The 21228-nt window shown below is 37.4% G+C and overlaps 1 protein-coding gene and 1 pseudogene across 4 annotated transcripts in view; one reads left to right on the top strand and one right to left on the bottom strand.

The window, feature by feature from the left end:
- The window catches only part of LOC113650187 (B-cell receptor CD22-like), a 1781460-nt gene that overhangs the window by 1750109 nt on the left and 10123 nt on the right, over positions 1-21228 (bottom strand). Inside the window, exons 1-6 of one of the 4 annotated variants that reach the window (XM_047803952.1) lie at positions 19846-20020; positions 18645-18712; positions 18105-18467; positions 17323-17649; positions 16980-17237; positions 13596-13853 (exon numbers count right to left, since the gene is read on the bottom strand). In XM_047803952.1, coding sequence (XP_047659908.1) covers positions 13596-13853; positions 16980-17237; positions 17323-17649; positions 18105-18467; positions 18645-18690 — 1252 coding nt within the window. In that variant the 5' untranslated portion in view covers positions 18691-18712; positions 19846-20020. Of the gene's footprint in view, positions 1-13595; positions 13854-16979; positions 17238-17322; positions 17650-18104; positions 18468-18644; positions 18713-19845; positions 20021-21228 lie in introns of those variants that run through there. The other 3 variants (XM_047803949.1, XM_047803951.1, XM_047803950.1) reach the window with 3 other exon arrangements.
- The window catches only part of LOC113650183, a 410150-nt pseudogene that overhangs the window by 300499 nt on the left and 88423 nt on the right, over positions 1-21228 (top strand).

The raw sequence follows: 21228 nt of genomic DNA on the forward strand, positions 1-21228 counted from the left end.
ACACACACACACCTCAAATGTTGATTTTTCACCTGCTCCCTGTTCAGGTCACCACAGTGGATCAAGTCCACATATTTGATCTGTCACAAGCTTTATGCTGGATGTCCTTCCTGACAAAAACCTCCCATTTCATCTGGGCTCAGGACCAGCACTGAGAGTTAAAACACACACACACACACACACACACACACACACACACACACACACACACACACACACACACACACACACACACACACACAATTTCCAGAGATTTCTGTTTAGTGAAATGTGTTTGTTCTCTTAACTGTAAAATTCCCAGTAAAAAGTCTAAAAAATTCTAAATAAAATGTGGAGCATCAGTGCAGTAGAAGCTTGTGTGATATTAATTTTTCCCTGCGTGTGATTTACCATTTTAATGCACATTCATGTGAACAGGAGTCAGAATTCAGCACAGCACCAGTGCTGCAGTGCAACAAAATCTTTCCCTTTCTAATCAGCATCACCGTTAACATCATTTATTAAATTAGACTCGTTATCGACCAAGTTCATCTTTTCTGCTCTAAAACCTTGTCCTGGTTTCCTTTGGGCCGAATAACTGAAAGTGACGTTTGGACTATTTTCAGTGACGAACCCGATAAAGAGACTTAACTCACGTTAACTATAATCTAATCTTAGCCAAGTTAAACACAGAGAGATTAGATCCGATATAAGAGCCGTGTGACACGGTGTAGAGACGACTAAACGGTTCTATGGCACAAGTCTAGTGCGGTACAACAACTTAGCCTGGCCTGTATCCTAGTACATCATCCTCTCTCTTGTTTCCTCTCCCTACACCGCCTTCACCGCCTGCCTGCCGGCGTGCTGATCCACAGAGCTGTCGGTGCTCTGATTAGCTCTGCAGGATTCATATCAGTGTTGGGAAGTGACTTTCTCACACTTTGTTCATTTTTATAGCTTCCTGATTGTTCATATGGTCACAGACACTTTACACTTCTGCTTCTTCTGGTTTACAAATCAAATCAAATCAAATTTTATTTGTCACATACACATACATACATGGTACGACATGCAGTGAAATGCTTTATGCAACTGTCCGGTATAAGAATAAAAAGTATTAAAAAAAAAAAAAAATAGAATATTAATAAAAAGTGTAAACCATATAAGAAAACTATATAAAGATATAAAATATAGACAGAGAAATAATGTATATACATATGCATAAATATACATATACATAAATGTGTATGGTTTTTAAAGACTGTCCTTAAAGTGGACTTTAAACTTCATAGCTTCATACCGCCACCTACTGTGATGGAGTGTGAAGAGAATTAATTCTACATTTCTCCTCATCTCTATATCCTATATTTTAATCCACGGATCTTAATAAATCTCATTATTCCATTCACTTGTTTTCAGCTTCTCGCTCTGTAAACACCTTAATGTTTACAATTTAGTTTTACAATTTACAGATTTAGTTTTACAATTTTACAAGATACAAAAACCATCGGGGAACTTGAGTTTGTTCATCTTATCATCTCAGGAAGTTTTTCCTCACCACCGTCACCTCAGGCTTGATCATTACGGATAGATGTGTAGTGATAAATAAACTTTCATTATAAGCTGATGAGCTGCAAATCCAGTACTTCCTGTAGGTGTTTTTACCCAGCATGCAAAATCTGTAGTGGTGGAATGGGCAAATAAATACCTTTAAGGTCTGATGGGCAGGAAGGCAGTGAAGGCCAGAGTCCCATAGAATGATCCGGAGTAATGCTTGCCATGGCACTGGACTCTAACTTCAGAAGCAGAAAGGATGGTGTTGCTTCAGCACAACTTCTTGCACAGGTAATTAGTATTAAACATGAGATCAAATCTGATTGGTTCATTCTGAACTTTTTTATTCTCTAAATCCTTTCTCTTTTACAGTTAAATTTTATTTTTGCAATTGCATGGAAATCTTTCTGAAACAATTTTCTTTTCCTTTTTTTAATTAATTAATTAATTTGTCTATACAAGATTGTGGGGTTCTTTAGATCTTTTGTGATTGTTTAACATATATATCAATAAAACCTTTAATATTCTCAATATTGCAATATTGTAATTTGTAAAATCCGTTGTTTTATTATTATTATTATTATTCAATTCAATTCAATTCAAGTTTAATTGTATAGCGCTTTTTACAATAGACTTTGTCTCAAAGCAGCTTTACAGAACATAAACACAGAGCAGAAGGTAAACATAATTAATGATAAAGGAAATAACGAATAATAAAAGAAATAAGAATTAACAGAATAAAAATTCTAGATTATTATTAGATGTATATAGTTCACAGTGTGTATGTATTTATTCCCCTATGAGCGAGTCTGAGGTGACTCAGGCAGCAGTGGCAAGGAAAAACTGCCTTAAATTGGTAAAGGAAGAAACCTTGAGAGGAACCGGACTCAAGGGGGAACCCATCCTCATATGGGTGACACTGGGGGTGTGATTGTAATATACAGTCAGTTAAATGTTGTATTGGTGTGAGGTTCAAGGACTTCAGATCTCCTGAGTATCACAGAGTCTAACTGGAGATGTCTCAGGATTCTTAGAGTCGGCCTCGGCTCAGTGGATGTCCAAAGGCTTCGTCCCACAGAGGACGTTGGGAGCTGGAACAGTGTCTGGATGCCTCGGGATGGGTACAAAGAGAAAAGCAGTGGAAAGGGATTAACATATCTGCTGTTCATAAAAATGTGCAGGTCTGATGTACTGGTGCATGATATTATGGGATGTATTATGTGTACATCTGACTAAAGAGATGAGTTTTTAATCTACATTTAAACTGGGAAAGTGTGTCTGAGCCCCGAACAGGAAGCTCTGTCCCAGGAAGACTATTCCAAAGTTTGGGAGCTAAATAAGAAAACGCTCTACCACCTTTAGTAGACTTAGATATTCTGGGAACTAGCAGAAGTCCTGAGTTTTGTGATCTCAGAGAGCGTGAAGGATTGTAACGTGTTAGAAGACTAGTTAGATACATGGGAGCTAAACCATTAAGAGCCTTGTACGTAAGTAGCAGCAGTTTGTAGTCAGTTCTAAACTTAACAGGTAGCCAGTGTAGAGATGATAACATTGGGGTTATATGGTCATACTTTCTTGTCCTAGTGAGAACTCTGGCAGCTGCATTTTGGACTAACTGTAACCTATTTATTAAAGATGCAGGACAACCACCTAGTAATGCATTACAATAGTCCAGTCTAGAGGTCATGAAGGCATGAACTAGCTTCTCAGCATCAGATACAGACAGGATGTTTCTCAGCTTGGCAATGTTTCTAAGGTGGAAGAAAGTTGTTTTGGTATTATTATTATTATTATTATTATTATTATTATTATTATTATTATTATTATTATTGCTGTTGTTGTTGTTGTTTTTGTTGTTAACAAAAACAACAACAACAATAATAATAATAATAATAATAATAATAATAATAATAATAATAATAATAATAATAACTTTTCATTGGATGTTTTATTGCCATCTTGTGGATTCACCCATTTTTTCAGATATTAAATACAAAACCGAATCCAATTTTCAAGTAAATAAATCCAAACTGTACTGTCAGAACACAGACAGACTCATTACACTGTCAATATCAACCATCTAATCTGTGCTCAAAATCAAACGATGCTTTCAGATCAGACACACAGACAGAAATATATAAACATTACAGAACATTCATGAGACATTACATCAAAAAATGGAAAACAGTATAAACCTTTAAACAATGGACATTGTCTCCAAGCAGCTTTACAAATATATAAAAATATAGAATTAAAATTACAAAGTTTAAAATGTAATTAATATTTATCCCTGATGAGCAAGCCGGAGGTGACGGTGGTGAGACAAAACTCCCTGATATGATATAAGGAAGAAACCTTGAGAGGAACCACACTCAGATGTTAACCTCAACAGACACTTTACAGTAAATAATGTCAATGTAAATGGTCATTTCTACAAAAAGAAAAGTTCGTAGGTCGCTCAAAATAAATTCCAACCGAATTTCTTGTTGTCTTGGAGAACTTGCATCATAAAGTTACACTGCTTGTTTGGTCAGTTCTGGTCTTGCAAATCCTGCAATGCTAGGCTGTTGGTCTGTCTTTGGTACTCTCTTATTCTGGGGGGAAAAAGGAGAAAATTTTAACAATACTTGCTAAATCAAAAACAGAATGTACATGCAAAAAAATGCTTTTCATTTTAAAGTTAAAAGGACTATATTTACAGTCCCTGCATTTCTGTGGTGATGTGTTAATTTCCTTACTAAAATGTAAAAAACAAATCTCAATCAGCAGGGTTTATATTATTTCCCACATTAAGAATTACATTTAATATTTTGTAAAATTAAAGACTGGAATCATCAAATGCTAATATTTAGGGGTGGGCGATACTAAAATCTTATTTCACGATAATTGTTTTCTCAAGTAGGTCCAAGTAGTATTCAAGTAAGAATAAATACTACTGGAATTAAATAAAGGAATTAAATGTAAAATAAAACAGACTTCACTGTATGACAAGCACATTGATTCTCATTACATTTAATAAAGTTAGTTATCAGTAGAGTGAGTGAGTGATTTTGTTAACATTACGGCAACAGATTTATTTGACTGATATGACTATTTTTCCCAACTGTTTGTTTACATTCACTTAAGACATCTTACCAATGTACATAACTGACTGTTTACATGAATACTCGGCCAAACTTACATTTTGACATGATGTGTGTGAATTTATTTGACCGTGCAAGTGTAAAACCATTAGATAATTCATCACTGATGATGCACATTGAGGTGGCCTTATTTCTGTCTGCAAGATTTAAGTTTGTGCGTGCGGGCCCAATATATATTTAGCGTCATATCGCCCAGCCATAACAATGTTAGATTTAAATTGGTATAAAAGTTATAATAAGCAACTTACCTTTCTTTATTTTTTCTCTGAAGAAATTTGAAGTCGTGCCAGAAACATCAGTAAGAGTTGTTTTGCAAAATCCGCAGAGTGCTTCTTTTTACCGGATGTCTTGCAAATAAATTCTTTATGATTTTCGTAAGCAAAACAAATTATTGCTGACTTTGAAGTCATCGTCATAGCCACACATTGATATCCAGTGAGTGATGTGTGTGTTTCGTCTGCAAGCATAAGATGATGCTTCTGCTGCCTGCCGGTGTGGTGTAGTAAAATGACAAACGGGGAGACATTAATTAATTTCTCATCTCAATTTTATGCTGGTTTTATTGTTACACATGACGCGGACTCGACTGTACTCGGAATATTTTCCAAGTCTAAAATGTTCAAGTCCGTGTCAAGTCCGAGTACAAATTCACCCGAGTGCATGACAAGTCCGAGTTCATTCAAAATTGGACTCGAGTCCGAGTTCGAGTACCCCAACTCTAGTTTTGTGGTGACTTGAGAAACATTTATAGAACAAAGCAAATTATGTAGAATTTTGAAGAGAAGCATGTTTTCAAGTGATGAGACATTTAGATGGATTCATCTGAGCTTCTCTGTAAAAGTCTCTTTATCAGAAAAACGTTTGTAGTGTTTGTTCTATACAATTACTTTAAACATTACGGGTGGAAATTTCTTGGAAACTTCCTGATTCATTACATCATTACAGTAAAACGATGGCAAAAAAAAAAAAATTGTTGGTTGGAAAAATATTTATACCTACAGTAGATAATCTAAATAATCTAAGCACCTTTCATAATTATTTAATAAATAATTTCTACATTAAAATATTAAAATGTAGAAACTCCAGTACAATTAGTGTATTTTTATAAGGACATTAACAGGTAAGTTTTACTATGTATGTTGGAGAATCTGCTGTATTTCTCCTGGAAATCTACACAAACTATTTTATGTAACATTTCTATTTTTTTTTTGTACTTACTCTAAATCATAGTGTGTTTAGCAGATTAAATTATATTTAAAGTTAACCATATATGTATACAGTTGTATGAAAGTTTGCACTTGTCAAAATAGCATTTAAAATTTTTGAGGTATTAAGAATCATCTGTAAATAAATAAATAGATAAATAGATAAATAAATAATGATTATATGTGTTTACTTTATTTCATAGTTTCCTGAATTGTGTAACAAAAAGTGAATATTTCAATTACATGGTGAAAAATGTAGCTTACTTAGTTGTGTAATGAAAATTCAGGGATTTTAATGCACCAAAAATTACATTGGTGACTTCAGCACTTAACACAATTAACACTTAACACGTAACACAATTAAGTTCTACTGTTGTTTTTTATTATTTAATTTCACCAAAAGTTGAAGTGATTTCTTATCATAATCCATCCATTTTTCTGACCACTTGGAAGATGTTTCTCCACAAAGCTTCCAGGGTTTCTGGACACAGGGTTAGTAGTTTCAGCTCCTTTGCCCTTTTCCTTGCTTGACACAGGCCAATAATTTGCCCCTTCTGAAACAGAGTAATGTCTTTCCCATGACCACAGGATCTGACTTCCCACTTGGTGGTTTAAGAAATGAGAAGCTGCTCACGGCTTCAGTTCGTATTAAATAACCTGTTAGCAGCTGAAACATATTAATCACTGCAGTAATAATTCAGTGGAAAGCTCTTACCTGTTTCATTCTTTTAATTCATTCATTCATGTTCAATTAATTAATTTCTATTTAAAATTACGGAGGTGATTTTTTTTGCCAGGCTGTATATAAATAAATCTAATTCACGTTTATAAATCTGAATTTAAATATCTGGTGTTTATAGTCACTCAGTCTTTAACTGTCACTCCCACTTTACACTATGGTGAACTACCGTGTGTGTGTGTGTGTGTGTGTGTGTGTGTGTGTGTGTGTGTGTGTGTGTGTGTGTGTGTGTGTGTGTGTGTATGTGTGTGTGTGTGTGAGAGAGAGAGTGTGTGTGTTAGTTAAAACTCAGCTACTATTTATTCTGTTTATTCTGTTTACTTTTTATTTATCTGTTTTATTTGTTTTTCAGAGTTTAATTACATTGTACAGTGAATAAAATTATAAACATTTAAACATTCTGACTGTGGCAGTGCTGCCCCCTATAGGACAAGGGCTTTAATTAAATTCATTTTCATTTACACTAACACTTTTAACACTAGACATCAGTTACAGTCTCCAAACTCAGACCATTGATTTACAAATGGAGTCATGAGAGAAGCTCACAGTCTCTTTTTTATTTTGTAATGTTGTTCCTCCTTTTCCCTCATGTGTTGGCAATTATCTCCTCCCTTGTGTCATGTCTGATTGTGTGTGTGTGTGTGTGTGCGTGAGTGTGTGTGTATGTGCGTGAGTGTGTGCGCATATGTGTGCATGTGCATTAGTGTGTGTGTGCATGTGCGTGTGTGTAAGAGTGTACATGAGTGTGTGTGAGTGTGTTCATGGGTTTTTGAGCATGTGTGTGTGAGTGTGTGTGTGTGTGTGTGTGTGTGTGTGTGTGTGTGCATGCATGCGTGTGTGTGTGTGTGTGTGTGTGTGTGTGTGTGTGTGTGTGTGTGTGTGTGTGCATGCATGCGTGTGTGTGTGTGTGTGTGTGTGTGTGTGCATGCATGCGTGTGTGTGTGTGTGTGTGTGTGTGTGTGCATATGTGTGCATGTGCATTAGTGTGTGTGTGCACGTGCGTGTGTGTGTAAGAGTGTACATGAGTGTGTTCATGGGTTTTTGAGCATGTGTGTGTGCATGCATGTGCACGCATGTGTGTGTGTGTGTGTGTGTGTGTGTGTGTGTGTGTGTGTGTGTGTGTGTGTGTGTGTGTGTGTGTGTGTGTGTGTGTGTGTGTGAGTGTGTGCATATGTGTGCATGTGCATTAGTGTGTGTGTGTGCACGTGCGTGTGTGTGTAAGAGTGTACATGAGTGTGTGTGAGTGTGTTCATGGGTTTTTGAGCATGTGTGTGCGCATGCATGTGTATGTGTGTGTGTGTGTGTGTGTGTGTGTGTGTGTGTGTGTGTGTGTGTGTGTGTGTGTGTGTGTGTGTGTGTTAGTGTTAATTTCGTCACCTATTTTTAATTTAGTCTTACTCTTAGTCTTGGGCCAAATGTCCTTGTTAGTTTTAGTCATATTTAGTCATTCACATATTATTTTGTTAGTCAGGTTTTAGTCGACTAAAAGTCTCGTCATTTTAGTCTAGTTGTAGTCTTTACTTTTTTTTTTAATAACACATTAATGCTGATTAATGAAAAGCCTAAGATCAAAACTGTAGGTGTACAGTATATATATACACACACACACATCTATATAAATGACCAACTTAATACAAGTTATACATGGTATTACACACACCATTATAGATGATATTTGGAGCAATATTACATGTAATTATTAAACTTGATTACTTACATATACATTTGCTTTTAAGCCTAATTATTAATGTTGATTATGATGTGATTGTGACGGGGAAGAGGTTTCAGGTTGGGGGGTAAAGAGTTTTTTCTGTCACCACTTTTGAATAAAAAACAATATCAAGGCTATAAAACTTGTCAAAACTCCGAATCACAAAAGTATCAGTGAGAAGTGGAGAACACGTTTAAACAGGAAATATCATTTAACACAAAAAGCCGCCTAGACGGTGGACTTGCGCTCAGGATTACTAACTATAACACACCGTTACCATGAAAAACAGAGCGTTGCCATGGACACACAGGATTCTAACCGTAGAGACGGAGCGCACTATTTTCTTTAGCGGAAGCAATACAATTGTTCAGCAGTGTCGTGTTGCAGCCACAGGCGTATGAGACCTGTAACGAGCAACAGCGCGAAGCTGCAAACTCGTCCTGAATACTTTAAAGGCGTAACAGCTGATGAAAAAACAGAGACAATTGTAGACGAAAATGAAGAGAGATTTTATCTTAGTTTTTATTTTATACAAAACATTTTCGTCTCGTCTTTTTTCGTCAACAATAATGCATGTTAATTTATTCTTAGTCAGCGTTTTGGACAGTGATGCAGTCTTGTCATCGTCTAAGACAAGACTATTTACTAGTGTGTATTTGTACCTTGACCCTCATCACCAGATGTTCCTGCTACAAGTACAGAAACTCATCAGGCTCATTCATGTTAATCTTATGTTGTTGTCAGATGTTCCTCATGTTTGTCTTATTGCTTTTTCCTGTGACTGATCATTTAAACCTCACACTGCTTACCTGAGTTTAAACACCTGTCTCAACAAACACACCATACCTCCTTTAGCACAAACTACAATTCAGATTCATTTCCTTCAAACCCCCCCCCCACACACACACACACACATAACAGAGAGTAAACTAAAAATAAATTTATAAGACTTATAACAAGATTTTATTCTTTTCCAAAAACTAATTAAATGATTTTATTGTGTTCTGAAAATTAAAATAAAACATCATAATAACTCATATTTGTATTTATATAGGAGGCACGATGGCTTAGTGGTTAGCACGTTCGCCTCACACCTCCAGGGTTGGGGGTTCGATTCCCGCCTCCACCTTGTGTGTGTGGAGTTTGCATGTTCTCCCCGTGCCTCGGGGGTTTCCTCCGGGTACTCCGGTTTCCTCCCCCGGTCCAAAGACATGCATGGTAGGTTGATTGGCATCTCTGGAAAATTGTCCATAGTGTGTGTGTGAGTGAATGAGAGTGTGTGTGTGTGTGCCCTGTGATGGGTTGGCACTCCGTCCAGGGTGTATCCTGCCTCGCCTGAGATAGGCACGGGCTCCCCGTGACCCAAGAAGTTCGGATAAGCGGTAGGAAATGAATGAATAAATGAATGAATGTATTTCTATAAATGTTTTTATAATATTGATTCACATTCTCTGTAAAAATAATAACACAATATACATTACATGCACTAACATATGAACACAGGTCAGTTTTGTAAAGAAATAAGTTTATACGATAAAATAGATCATCATTTGCAGGTAAAAGGAGTTTATGCTTTATTTTTAATATAACAAGCTGCATTTTGATTCTTAATAAAACTTCAAGAAAAAGAGAAGCTGTGGATAAAAAATTGTAATTGTTGACAAATTGCAGTGGTATAAGAATAAAAAGCCACATGTGGATGTGCTGTTAGAGGAACTCTGCATTATCATGACACCTCTTTATAATGTTACTCTAACAGTAAGACGTGTGCTGTGTTTTCTTCCCATGAGGCTGAAAATCAAGACAAAAACACACATCGATAAGGATTGGATTTAATAACTAAAAAGGTTAATTATGGGTGTTAATGAGTGAGGTGACGTCACCTCTGTTAGAGTGCTGAACATCTCTGTTAGAGTCCTGAACATCTCTGTTAGAGTCCTGAACATCTCTGTTAGAGTCCTGAACATCTCTGTTAGACTCCTGAACATCTCTGTTAGAGTCCTGAACATCTCTGTTAGAGTCCTGAACATCTCTGTTAGAGTGCTGAACAGCAGAGAGCTCCAGAGAAGGGTACGTATCTACTCTGTCTAGAAACTCCACATAATAAACATCACCACTATCACTGTCATTACCATCACCATCACCATCACCATCATCATCATCATCACCATCATCATCATCATAAATAATAATCATCACCATTCATTTTGGACTCACATTTATTTTCCTGGACAATCTAGAAAACAAATAGATTAAAAACATTTTATTCATTTACTACAAACTCATAAAACTTCATTCTGCATTAAAATCATTTTTACTTGTATTTTTCTGACCATTCGTAACAGATTGTACCTTATTTTTAATTGACAGGTGAAGATGTATTACTAAATCTGTGACTTACTGCATTAATTTGTAGATGAGAACTCCAATAACGCCAACACAGTGAAGGAGAACCAGAGAGAGAGAGAGAACCAGATGAGGGTCTGTAGTGTGTCCACATTCTGGGAAATAAATCAAATAAAATCAGATTAAACTACAAAAGCATAAACATTTATCAGCCCACTGTAGATACCTACCTGAAAGGCTATGATTAAACAGGTGCGTGTCAACACCCAGGTTGTTGGAACCAATGCACTGCAGAGTGGGTGTGTCTATAAATGATTGACGGATTGTAATAAAGCTGTTTAAGCTCGTGTTACACACAGACTCCACGTGGATAGACGTCACCTCAGATGAAGAGAGAGTTTGAACAGAGAAACTCCATTCCAGTGTAGGAGATGGATTTCCACGAACCTCACAGGAACACATGATGAAATCCTGAGTGCTGTTACAGCTGGAGGATGGAGAGACCTGAGGAGCATCTGAGAGGAGGGGGGGGGGGTGTTTCCCACAGGTTATATTTTACAAATTTTTATTAAAATCTTTATTTAAATTTTTTGGACTAAAATGTTTCTATTTGAAATTGAATGTTTTTACTTTTTATACTTTAAAAATATATTTTAATGAAATAAAATTGTATTGTGTTGTTTATGTAAAAAATAAAACCTCCTGACTCGTGGCACACATACTCTGTGTTGGTGATGTGCATGATGGAGGACATGGGGATTTGACATGGGGATGAGTTAAAGGTAAAAACAACAGGAGAAGCCGCACACCGATAAACTGCTCCAATAAATATAATGGTGCAACGTTTCCACCATCAGGTCTTCATCAGGCACAATATAAATGTGATCACCTCACCTCTATAAATAGGGAACAGGTGTATGTCTTAATTACACTCGCTTTCAAAATAAGGCACACTATACACACTATACACTATACACACTATACACACTATACACACTATACACTATACACACAGCATTAATCAGCTCACATGTTACAAACATATTAAATATATGTAGCGTCTGGTACACGTCATTTTAGATTTCATGTCCCAGGCACCCCAAACTTCAACATCTACTGTTCAATTAACCGATGACCACTCATTTTTACGATTTTATTGAGGGCTACACTCCACAGCGTCACACACCCACACCTGGCTCCAGAATGTCTGGAGCCTACACAAAGACCAGATAACCGCATGCGGCTTCTCTGATTAGGGGCCCTCAACACACACACACACACACACACACACACACACACACACACACACACACACACACACACATACACAACACAATGAGACATTCCTTTTACTAATAAAACCCTAAGATAAGGTACTCTAAGGTTCTCATTCTTATAACCCTGCTGTAATGTGTTCTTCTTTTAAGGATTGCCTGACTTAAAATTATTTGCTCCTTATTTTCCTGACAAGGGTGTATTTTATTCATGTGTCAGAAAACAACATTGTATTTAACATCAGTTATACTCTAATTACTGATCATGGCATGTTAATGTATACCTGTTCTAATGCTGTATGCCCCTTTAAGGTCTGATGTCAGAATGTATACGAAGCTATCATTTTCTTTTTACTTTCCTAATGAAAGTGCGTCTTGTTCTATGTTTCATTTTTGTTTCTTTGCCTTTATAACAACACAATAGCGTATTAACATCAGTTACCCTTCGATTAATGATCTGTGTATGTAATGTACCGCTGCCTTTATACCGTCATTACCCTTCATGTTTAGTATCCAAATGACCACAAAATTATCGGTTACTCGTTTTTTCAAACAATGGTGTATTTTATTTGAGCACGAAAGGTGCCATACCGTCTTAATACACCCTGGATCAAACTTTAAAGTCATCTAAAAGTTTGATAGCTAAACCACGCCCACAGACACCTGAAACAAAGGGAGTTTTTCCCTCCAAAACCTTTACCGAAGTATTGGTCATTGGTAATATGTTTGTGACAGGTGAGTTGATTAATGCTGTGTGTATAGTGTATAGTGTGTATAGTGTATAGTGTGTATAGTGTATAGTGTGTATAGTGTGCCTTATTTTGAAAGCGAGTGTAATTAAGACATACACCTGTTCCCTATTTATAGAGGTGAGGTGATCACATGTTTATATTGTGCCTGACGAAGACCTGATGGTGGAAACGTTGCACCATTATATTTATTGGAGCAGTTTTCGGTGTGCGGCTTCTCCTGTTGTTTTTACCTTTAACTCATCCCCATGTCAAATCCCCATGTCCTCCATCATGCAAATCACCACTGCGTAATAGGAATTAATGGAGTTGCTTAGTAGCTTTGCAAAAGTCATCTTCTATTGCAGAATTTTTTTTTCCTTGTTGGAATGAAAGCCTTAAGCCACACCTGCCCTTTATGGGCAATATTAAAGGCTTCTGTATTTGTTGTTTCATGTCCCAAATACACTATACACTAAAAGTGGAGGTATGTTCAGTTTTAACAGAGTGACTCTTGTACAAATCAATCTAAAGGACAAATGATGTACTTAAGAAGAAATTATTCCCAGATTTGTAGAGTTAGTGCAGACATTTCAGTGTGGAACGGACTAAAAGATATATTCAGTCGTCCTCCGAAAGTACTGGAACAACAAGACCAATTTTCTGGATGTATATTGAATGCTGAATGCTTTTCTTTTATGTTGTACTCTCCTTATACCCAACACACATTATTATAGTGTCTGTGTAGTCAAGGACCTTCTGCATCTCACTTTACTGCCCCTTTGAACCTGTCACAAATGTTCATGTGACAAATAAATGTCTAAAACTCAAGTAATGAAACTATAAGAACTAACAAGAACAATTATCATTAAGGAGTTTTAAAATAGTCTTGTGTTTAAACTTTATAAATACTCACACTGAACATCCAGGAACACAGATGTGTTGTGATCTCCGTGCTGGTTTTGAGCTCTACAGTAATATAAACCACTGTGTGTAGAATCAGTCGTGTTGATGGTGAGATGGTCTCCGGTTCCTATCTGCTCTCCGTTCTCTCTGTACCAGGTGTAGTTCAGCACTGCTGGGTTTGCATCACTGCTACAACTCAGAGACACTGAACTGCCCAAAAGTACTGAATCAGATGGAGACACTGATACTGATGTGTCTCTAGGACCATCTGAAGGAGGAACAGGAAGCTGTGAGATAGAGCTGTGATGGAATATTTAAATATAACCTGATCATTGTGTGTGAACTGTTTCTAATATTTTACCTAAAGTTTTTTTGTGTTTTTTAAAACAGATTTTTTTAACTTATACTATAGGAACTTTCAGAGCTACAGCAGCAGTACAAATATAAATGTTGGTATTAGTTGCAAATTAAGTTATAAAATAATTGTTGATTATTATTACGTTGGCTTTGTAGAAGCCAACATTCTGTTTTCCTATTTAAACTTTTGTCAAGAGTAACAAAAGTAAACTTTTGTCAAAATTTTATCAAGAGTAACTCCTCCTAGAGCTTTCGAGCCACATGCACCAAATTCGGATATGTTGTAGAACCTGAAGTTTGTCTTTTCTAAGTGATCCGAGTACCGGTACTTCCGGTACCGGGTCTCAAATGGTCTTTTTTCCCATAGACTGGCCTTCCGGTTGTCCCGCAGCCCCGCCCCCAAATATGCAAAATCAAAAACATTTTACAACATCAACATGTGACATATCAAAACACTCAGAACAATGAGGGGAACTGCCTCACGGGTATTCTGATGATGTCACATGCTTGTCTCCACTTGCCTCCAAATGTTTTGGCACCCTAGCTTTCTGTCCACTTGCTTCTAAAAGTAACACTGTCCCTTATGTCCACTCCCCTCCATAAAGCACCAGCCTTTGCGATTACTTACTTCATCAAAGCCAACAAAGTTTGTCACGACAAACTTTACACATCTAGTTATTTTGGCTTCGTAGAAGCCAACATTCTGTTTTCCGTTATAAGCTTATTATTATTATTATTATTATTATTATTATTATTATTATTATTAAGTTCAAATCTTTTATTTTATTTTTTTATTTGTCCCCAGATGGGTCAATTCGTTTTGCAACAGATAGTGAACAAATCACACACAATCACACACACAACAACAGTACAAAGGATTGCCTATTATGCAGGCATAGTTAAAATAATAAAATAATAAGAACAATAAACAAATAGTAATTAATAAATAATAAAGTTATCTATGTTTTTTTTGCAGAGTTGAGAAGCAGAATGGCTGCAGGGACAAAAGAGTGTTTATATCTGTTGGTTCTGGATTTGGGGATTTTAAAGCGTAATCCCGATGGCAACACCTAAAATTAGCCCATAAGGGATGAGAATTATCTGACAAAATAGACTCAACCCTCCTTAACATCTGCTTCTGATAAAGATCCTCCAGACCTTTCTGCCTAGAACCTGTGATGCTGCTGCTCACCTTATTTAACCTCGAAAGGGAGTTTTTTTGTTTTACCGTGATGGACCCATACCAGCAGGTTAAGGAGAAGGTAACAACTGACTCAACAAAAGACCTGTAGAAAAGAGTCAACAGGGTCTTATCCACATCGAACTTTGCCAGCTTCCTCAAGCAATACAGGCGTTGCTGGCCTTTCTTGCAAAGCAAACTGGTATTTGAATCAAAACACAGCTTATCATCAATAATGGATCCTAAGTACTTATACTCTGTAACAACCTCTATATCCTGACCATTTATACTAGTTTTCTCGATGTTAGTGACATTGCACCTACAATCAATACACATGTCCTTGGTCTTAGAGGCATTCAGATCAAGAAATGCATCCTTACACCATGTAACAAAGTGATCGATGACCGGACTGTGGGAAGTTTCCTCATTGTTCAATAGGCTGACAATAACTGTATCATCAGCAAAGTATCAGTCATCAATCACAGAGCGACAGTCGTTAGTGTACAGAATATAGAGAAGGGGGAAAGAACACACCCCTGCGGTGAGCCAGTTGATGTAAGTGCCCAGTCAGAGAGATGGCCATTTACCCTCACTCGCTGAGATCTATTTGTGAGGAAATGTAATATCCATCCCACAAATTATTATTATGTTGGCCTTGTAGAAGCCAACATTCTGATTTCCGTTATAAGACGATCGAACATTCCATAGACTTGAATAGGGAATTCCGAAAAGTCCTCTAAGCTCTCACACACACAATACATCCAACATTAAGAATTGCATGTACTGTTCTATGCAGTATAATAAGTAGAATCCCATAATGACTGCAGTATTGACATGAAATGTCCAAACCCTCAGTAGTCACTTTTTGCCAAAAGTTTTGGCACCCTAACGGGTATTCAGGTGACGTCACTCGACACCACGTGACGTCACGTGTAGCCCTGCCCCCAAAACAAGCAAAATCAAAAATTTGCACCACATGGACATGTGACATATCAAAACACTCAGCACATTGAGGGGAACTGCCCCACGGGTATTCTGGTCATGTCACGTCATGTCCCGTGACGTCACGTGAGTTCACATGAGGTCACGTGAAAATTAAAAATTTGCACAACATGGACATGTGACATATCAAAACACTCAACACAATGAGGGGAACTGCCCCATGGGTATTCTGGTCACGTCACGTGAGGTCACGTGTAGGCCCGCTCCCAAAACAAGCGAAATCAAAAATTTGCACAACATGGACATGTGATATATCAAAACACTCTGCACAATGAGGGGAAGTGCCCCACAGGTATTCTGATCACGTCACGTGACATCACGTGACGTCACGTGAAAATAAAATATGTGCACAACATGGACATGTGACATATCAAAACATGGGAACTACCTCACTGGTATTCGGATCACGTCACATGCTCATGTTCCTTCACCTCCAAAAGTATTGGCACCCTAGGGGTCCAGTAGCTTTCACAATCTTTCTGTTCACTCACATCCAAAAAGCATCGGCCTTTGTGAATACTTGCACCGTCAAAGCCAACATCAAAGTTTGTCGTGACAAACTTTACAAATCTAGTTGTTGATTTTTATTTGCTGCTGTGACCAGACAACGGCACTGCATTAAAATAGGAACGTAGCTAATCTTTATTTTGTTAACATTCGGAAATGTTTCCTATAGTCTCAGATTAGTTACTTAACATAAAGACCAGAACCAGGCCAGAGTTCTACAGCGCTGTGGCTAAGACCACAGGATACGGCTGAAAGAAAACTATTTGAGTTTCTTATGATTATTAAATGTGGAGCCCGTGATAATATGAGCCGTGTGACGTAGCATTAACAAAGCAGCATTGTACTCACACTGAACATCCAGGAACACAGATGTGTTGTGATCTCCGTGCTGGTTTTGAGCTCTACAGTAATATAAACCACTGTGTGTAGAATCAGTCGTGTTGATGGTGAGATGGTCTCCGGTTCCTATCTGCTCTCCGTTCTCTCTGTACCAGGTGTAGTTCAGCACTGCTGGGTTTGCATCACTGCTACAACTCAGAGACACTGAACTGCCCAAAAGTACTGAATCAGATGGAGACACTGATACTGATGTGTTTCTAGGACCATCTGAAGGAGGAGGAACAGGATTTAGGAGACTCCATAAATCATTAAAGGTCTACTGAATGTGACTTGATTAAGATTAAACCCTTACACAGAACATGTAGAGTACGAGAGCTCTGTACTGATTTGTTATGGTTCTGGAGCTGGTAGGTGGCAGTGCAGGTGAAATCGAGTCCATGATGCAGGAGAGTAACGTTGAAGTTCAGCTTTGAGGAGCTGAAGCTGGTGTTGTGGTTCTGCTCCTGTCTTCTCTCCTCAGGCAGGAAGCTCCATGTCAAAGTGGGAGGCTTTAAGAGACATGGAGCAGCTGGAGCAGAGCAAATGAGACTCAATGAAGTTCCCTCCACCACCTCATTGTGGTCATCCACCTCCCCCTGATCCTCCTTATACAGTGTTATTGAGGGTCTGATTGGAGATGCTGAGATAAACACACACTATCACATTAGAGATGAGTTTGAAATGTGTTCCAGTGCATCATTAGTGTAATTACAGTGTACACACACACACACACACACACACACACACACACACACACACACACACACACACACACACACACACACACACACATACACACACTCCCCACCACACACACAGACATACACGCACTCACACACACACACCCACTCACCACACACACCACATACACACTCATACACATACTGTATACACTCAAACACACGCACACACACTCACAAAAACACACACCCACACACATATACACACATACACTCACACACACACACACACAAACATACCCGCACACAAACACACACATACACTCATACACACAAACACACACGCACATAAACATACACACACTCACAAACACACACACTCACAAACACACACACTCACTGCTGCAGTTCTCACCTCGCACTCTTATTGACACCGATGGAGAATTATACGTGTATGTCAGTTTTCCTAAAGCCTCTAATCTAAAGTAATATGTTCCTCTGTCAGTCTGTCTGATATCATAGAAGATGGTGGTGCAGTTCTTCATGAGGAGATCTCCTATAATTTCACCTTCAATCTTGTTCTCTGTAGCTACTTTAGAGTTAAAGACGTTGTTACTGACATCAATGCCATCTTTTAACCAGATTCCTGTAGGATCTCCCCGAAGCTCTACGTCATATTGTTCTGTAATCTGAAAACTGCAGGGTATGAGAACACAGAGTCCTCTCAGAGCTTCTACACTCTCTGGTAGACTGATGGAGAATTCTCTACACAAAACAGCTGCAAACACACAATAACACACACACACACACACACACACACACACACACACACACACGCACACAATACAAAATCATTTTTACAATAAAACAGGCACCAAACACTATAAAAAAATCACTCAGTTCCTCTCACATATACCTGATCAATTCAAAGACTAAATAAAATTTTAACACAAACCTTGAAATATAGAATAAAGAAAGATAAATTTATCCACAGTTTTCATTTCTCGGTTCAGGAAAGATCACCTGGAGAAGAAAATGTAATCATAATTAAAAATGTTCTGAGTTATCTGTGATACTTACAGTAGGTACAGATCATGCAAACAACACAACACAATAAATACAAATACTGTTGTGTGGTCGGTTTTATATCTATAAGATTAAATTAGTACAAGGCAACAAAATGCAAGGCTATAACTGCTGTAAATGGCATTTATATGTTACAAAGTATACTATATATATATATGATTTACACATATAAACACTGTAAAAAAATAATACTGTAAAATAAATACTATAAAATAAAGTGAAAAGGAATTAAATATAACAAGAAAATACTGTCCAACATACATAGTACCTAATTATACTCGTTTGCTTTAATATGATGCAGACCTTCCTGGTTTATTGGTATCCAGGATAAATACTTCCAACTTTAAATGTTATCGTTTCACACATGAAAAAGCTGAGTCTACAAAAACCTTCGTTTTTATACTGACCAAATTTCATTACATGGCATCAAACACATTAGTTCTTTTTAACTAGAATGTTTGGGAAATTAAAATAATGTTATTTTCTAAATAGGTTTCTTCTAACTGCACACAGCACATCATACATTTATAGTTTTAAACAAATTATAAAATATTTTATGATATAAAATCAGGGCTCTTTTGGATCAGAATGATTTTAATTTAAAGATGGTTAAGATTTTTAATTCTATACTATTGACTGCCTGAGATATCACAGCATCCATCTTGAATACTTTAACCACTGCTTTGCAACCACCTGAAATACCACACCAGCTGCGTAGTAAAAATTTGCCATGAGATACTATAAAGTCACGGGATACCATAAAAACCACCTACCAACCACCAGATAACACCCTAGCAGTTTTTATTTACTGCCTAATACAATTGTAAAATATTATACTCCAGTGTTAGTAAATTAGAGATTTGATTACATTGTTTTTTAGTTTTAAAAATGTTTATTTCAATGTTCTCTCAAAAACAGTTACGAATTACATGTCAGCAAAGAACCCTATACTAAAGCATTCTAGTGCAACTTAATGAACTTTAGTGTGTGAACGTTAGTGAACTTTAGTGTGTTTATGTATCGTTGTAGTGAAATGAGACATTTTCAAAAATAAATAAATGCCATTTTACCTGAGATGAACACATTTACCATCGTCAGCTACTGCTGAAAACTGAAAAAAAAAATAATAATAATTAACAGCTACACAACAGTAAAGAGTCCAGAAAACAGCATGTTGTGAATATCTTATGGAGAGCTGCAGGTATCTTCTTGTATTGATCTTGTGCTTCCAGAATGGGTCAATGACTGGGAAATGAATAAGGGAAATGAAATGGAAGGAGTTAAAAGGTTATGAAAGGAGGAAGTGGTACACATGACTATAAAAATCAGGGAAGTAAGAACATAGTGTCAGCAGAATAATATTAGAGAAAACGAAAATGCATCACATAAATTTTTAAAATAATATTAGAGGAGGAACATTTATGAAAACAGTTTATGAAATACAGTGGGTTTGTCTGTTAAATTAAACACCAAAAAAAGGTTTTCTTTATTGTCTTTTATGATCTGATGTGCCTACTAAAATCAAAAGGTACAGGCTATTTGTTGGTGCCTTAAATAGTGTGACAGCAGCACAAACACCACCACAAATAAGTGAGACAAAACTGCTCCTTGCCCACTTAAAGTCACTTTGGGTCCACCTCACTGCCACCAGTGCCTCACTGCCTTTCCAGGCACCTGTTCCTGAGCAGCATGGTTCATTTTTCGCTTAAATTTTCCAGGTAGAACATCCCTTTTCATTTCTGTTTTTATGGAGCACAAGTACCTAAAGTACTGGTAAGTAATGCCCCTTTTCCACCGAGGCAGTTTGAGTGCTTTCTTTTTCGACAGCCAAAGCACCGGCTCTGAACCAGGAAAAATGGTTCTTAAGTAGCACCAAAACGTTGCTGGTCTAGACTTAAGAACCGCTTGTGGTAGGGGCTGGGGGCGGGGTTACTGTGACAAACAAGACAAAAGAGAACGTTGTTAGCACCATCCGTTTAAATCAGAATTCACCACGTTTGGATGCCAATGTAGGCTTGCAAAGGGTTAGGGTTAGAAGGTTTCAGCCATAGCACAGGGCTACTGCCATGTTGGACAGTGACACTCAAGTGAGGGATTCATATGCACTTTTCAGAAAGTTACTGCAATGAGTGTTTGAATCCCATTGGGGTGCTGGGTTACCACAGAACAGTTACTCTTCTGCAGCTGGAGGTGTCTAACTGCAGCAGAATATGTTTTATCTTTTCGAATGCTGGCCTCCCAGATCAGATAGAACAATGCCACCTTAAAGGCAGTATTCTGTGCCGGCCTCTCCCCTTCTCTAAAGACAGCTCATTTGCAGGGATGAAAACCTGATATTGTCCCAGTTTATTACTATGAATATCCGCATTGATAATCTCCTCCTCAACCAAGCTGCCCCATCAATGCCCACACTTTGTCCCACTTCACGAGGAGACACTGGAGACCATGCAGGC

This window comes from Tachysurus fulvidraco, chromosome 19 (assembly GCF_022655615.1).
Source record: "Tachysurus fulvidraco isolate hzauxx_2018 chromosome 19, HZAU_PFXX_2.0, whole genome shotgun sequence".
NCBI classification, from domain to species: Eukaryota; Metazoa; Chordata; class Actinopteri; order Siluriformes; family Bagridae; genus Tachysurus; species Tachysurus fulvidraco.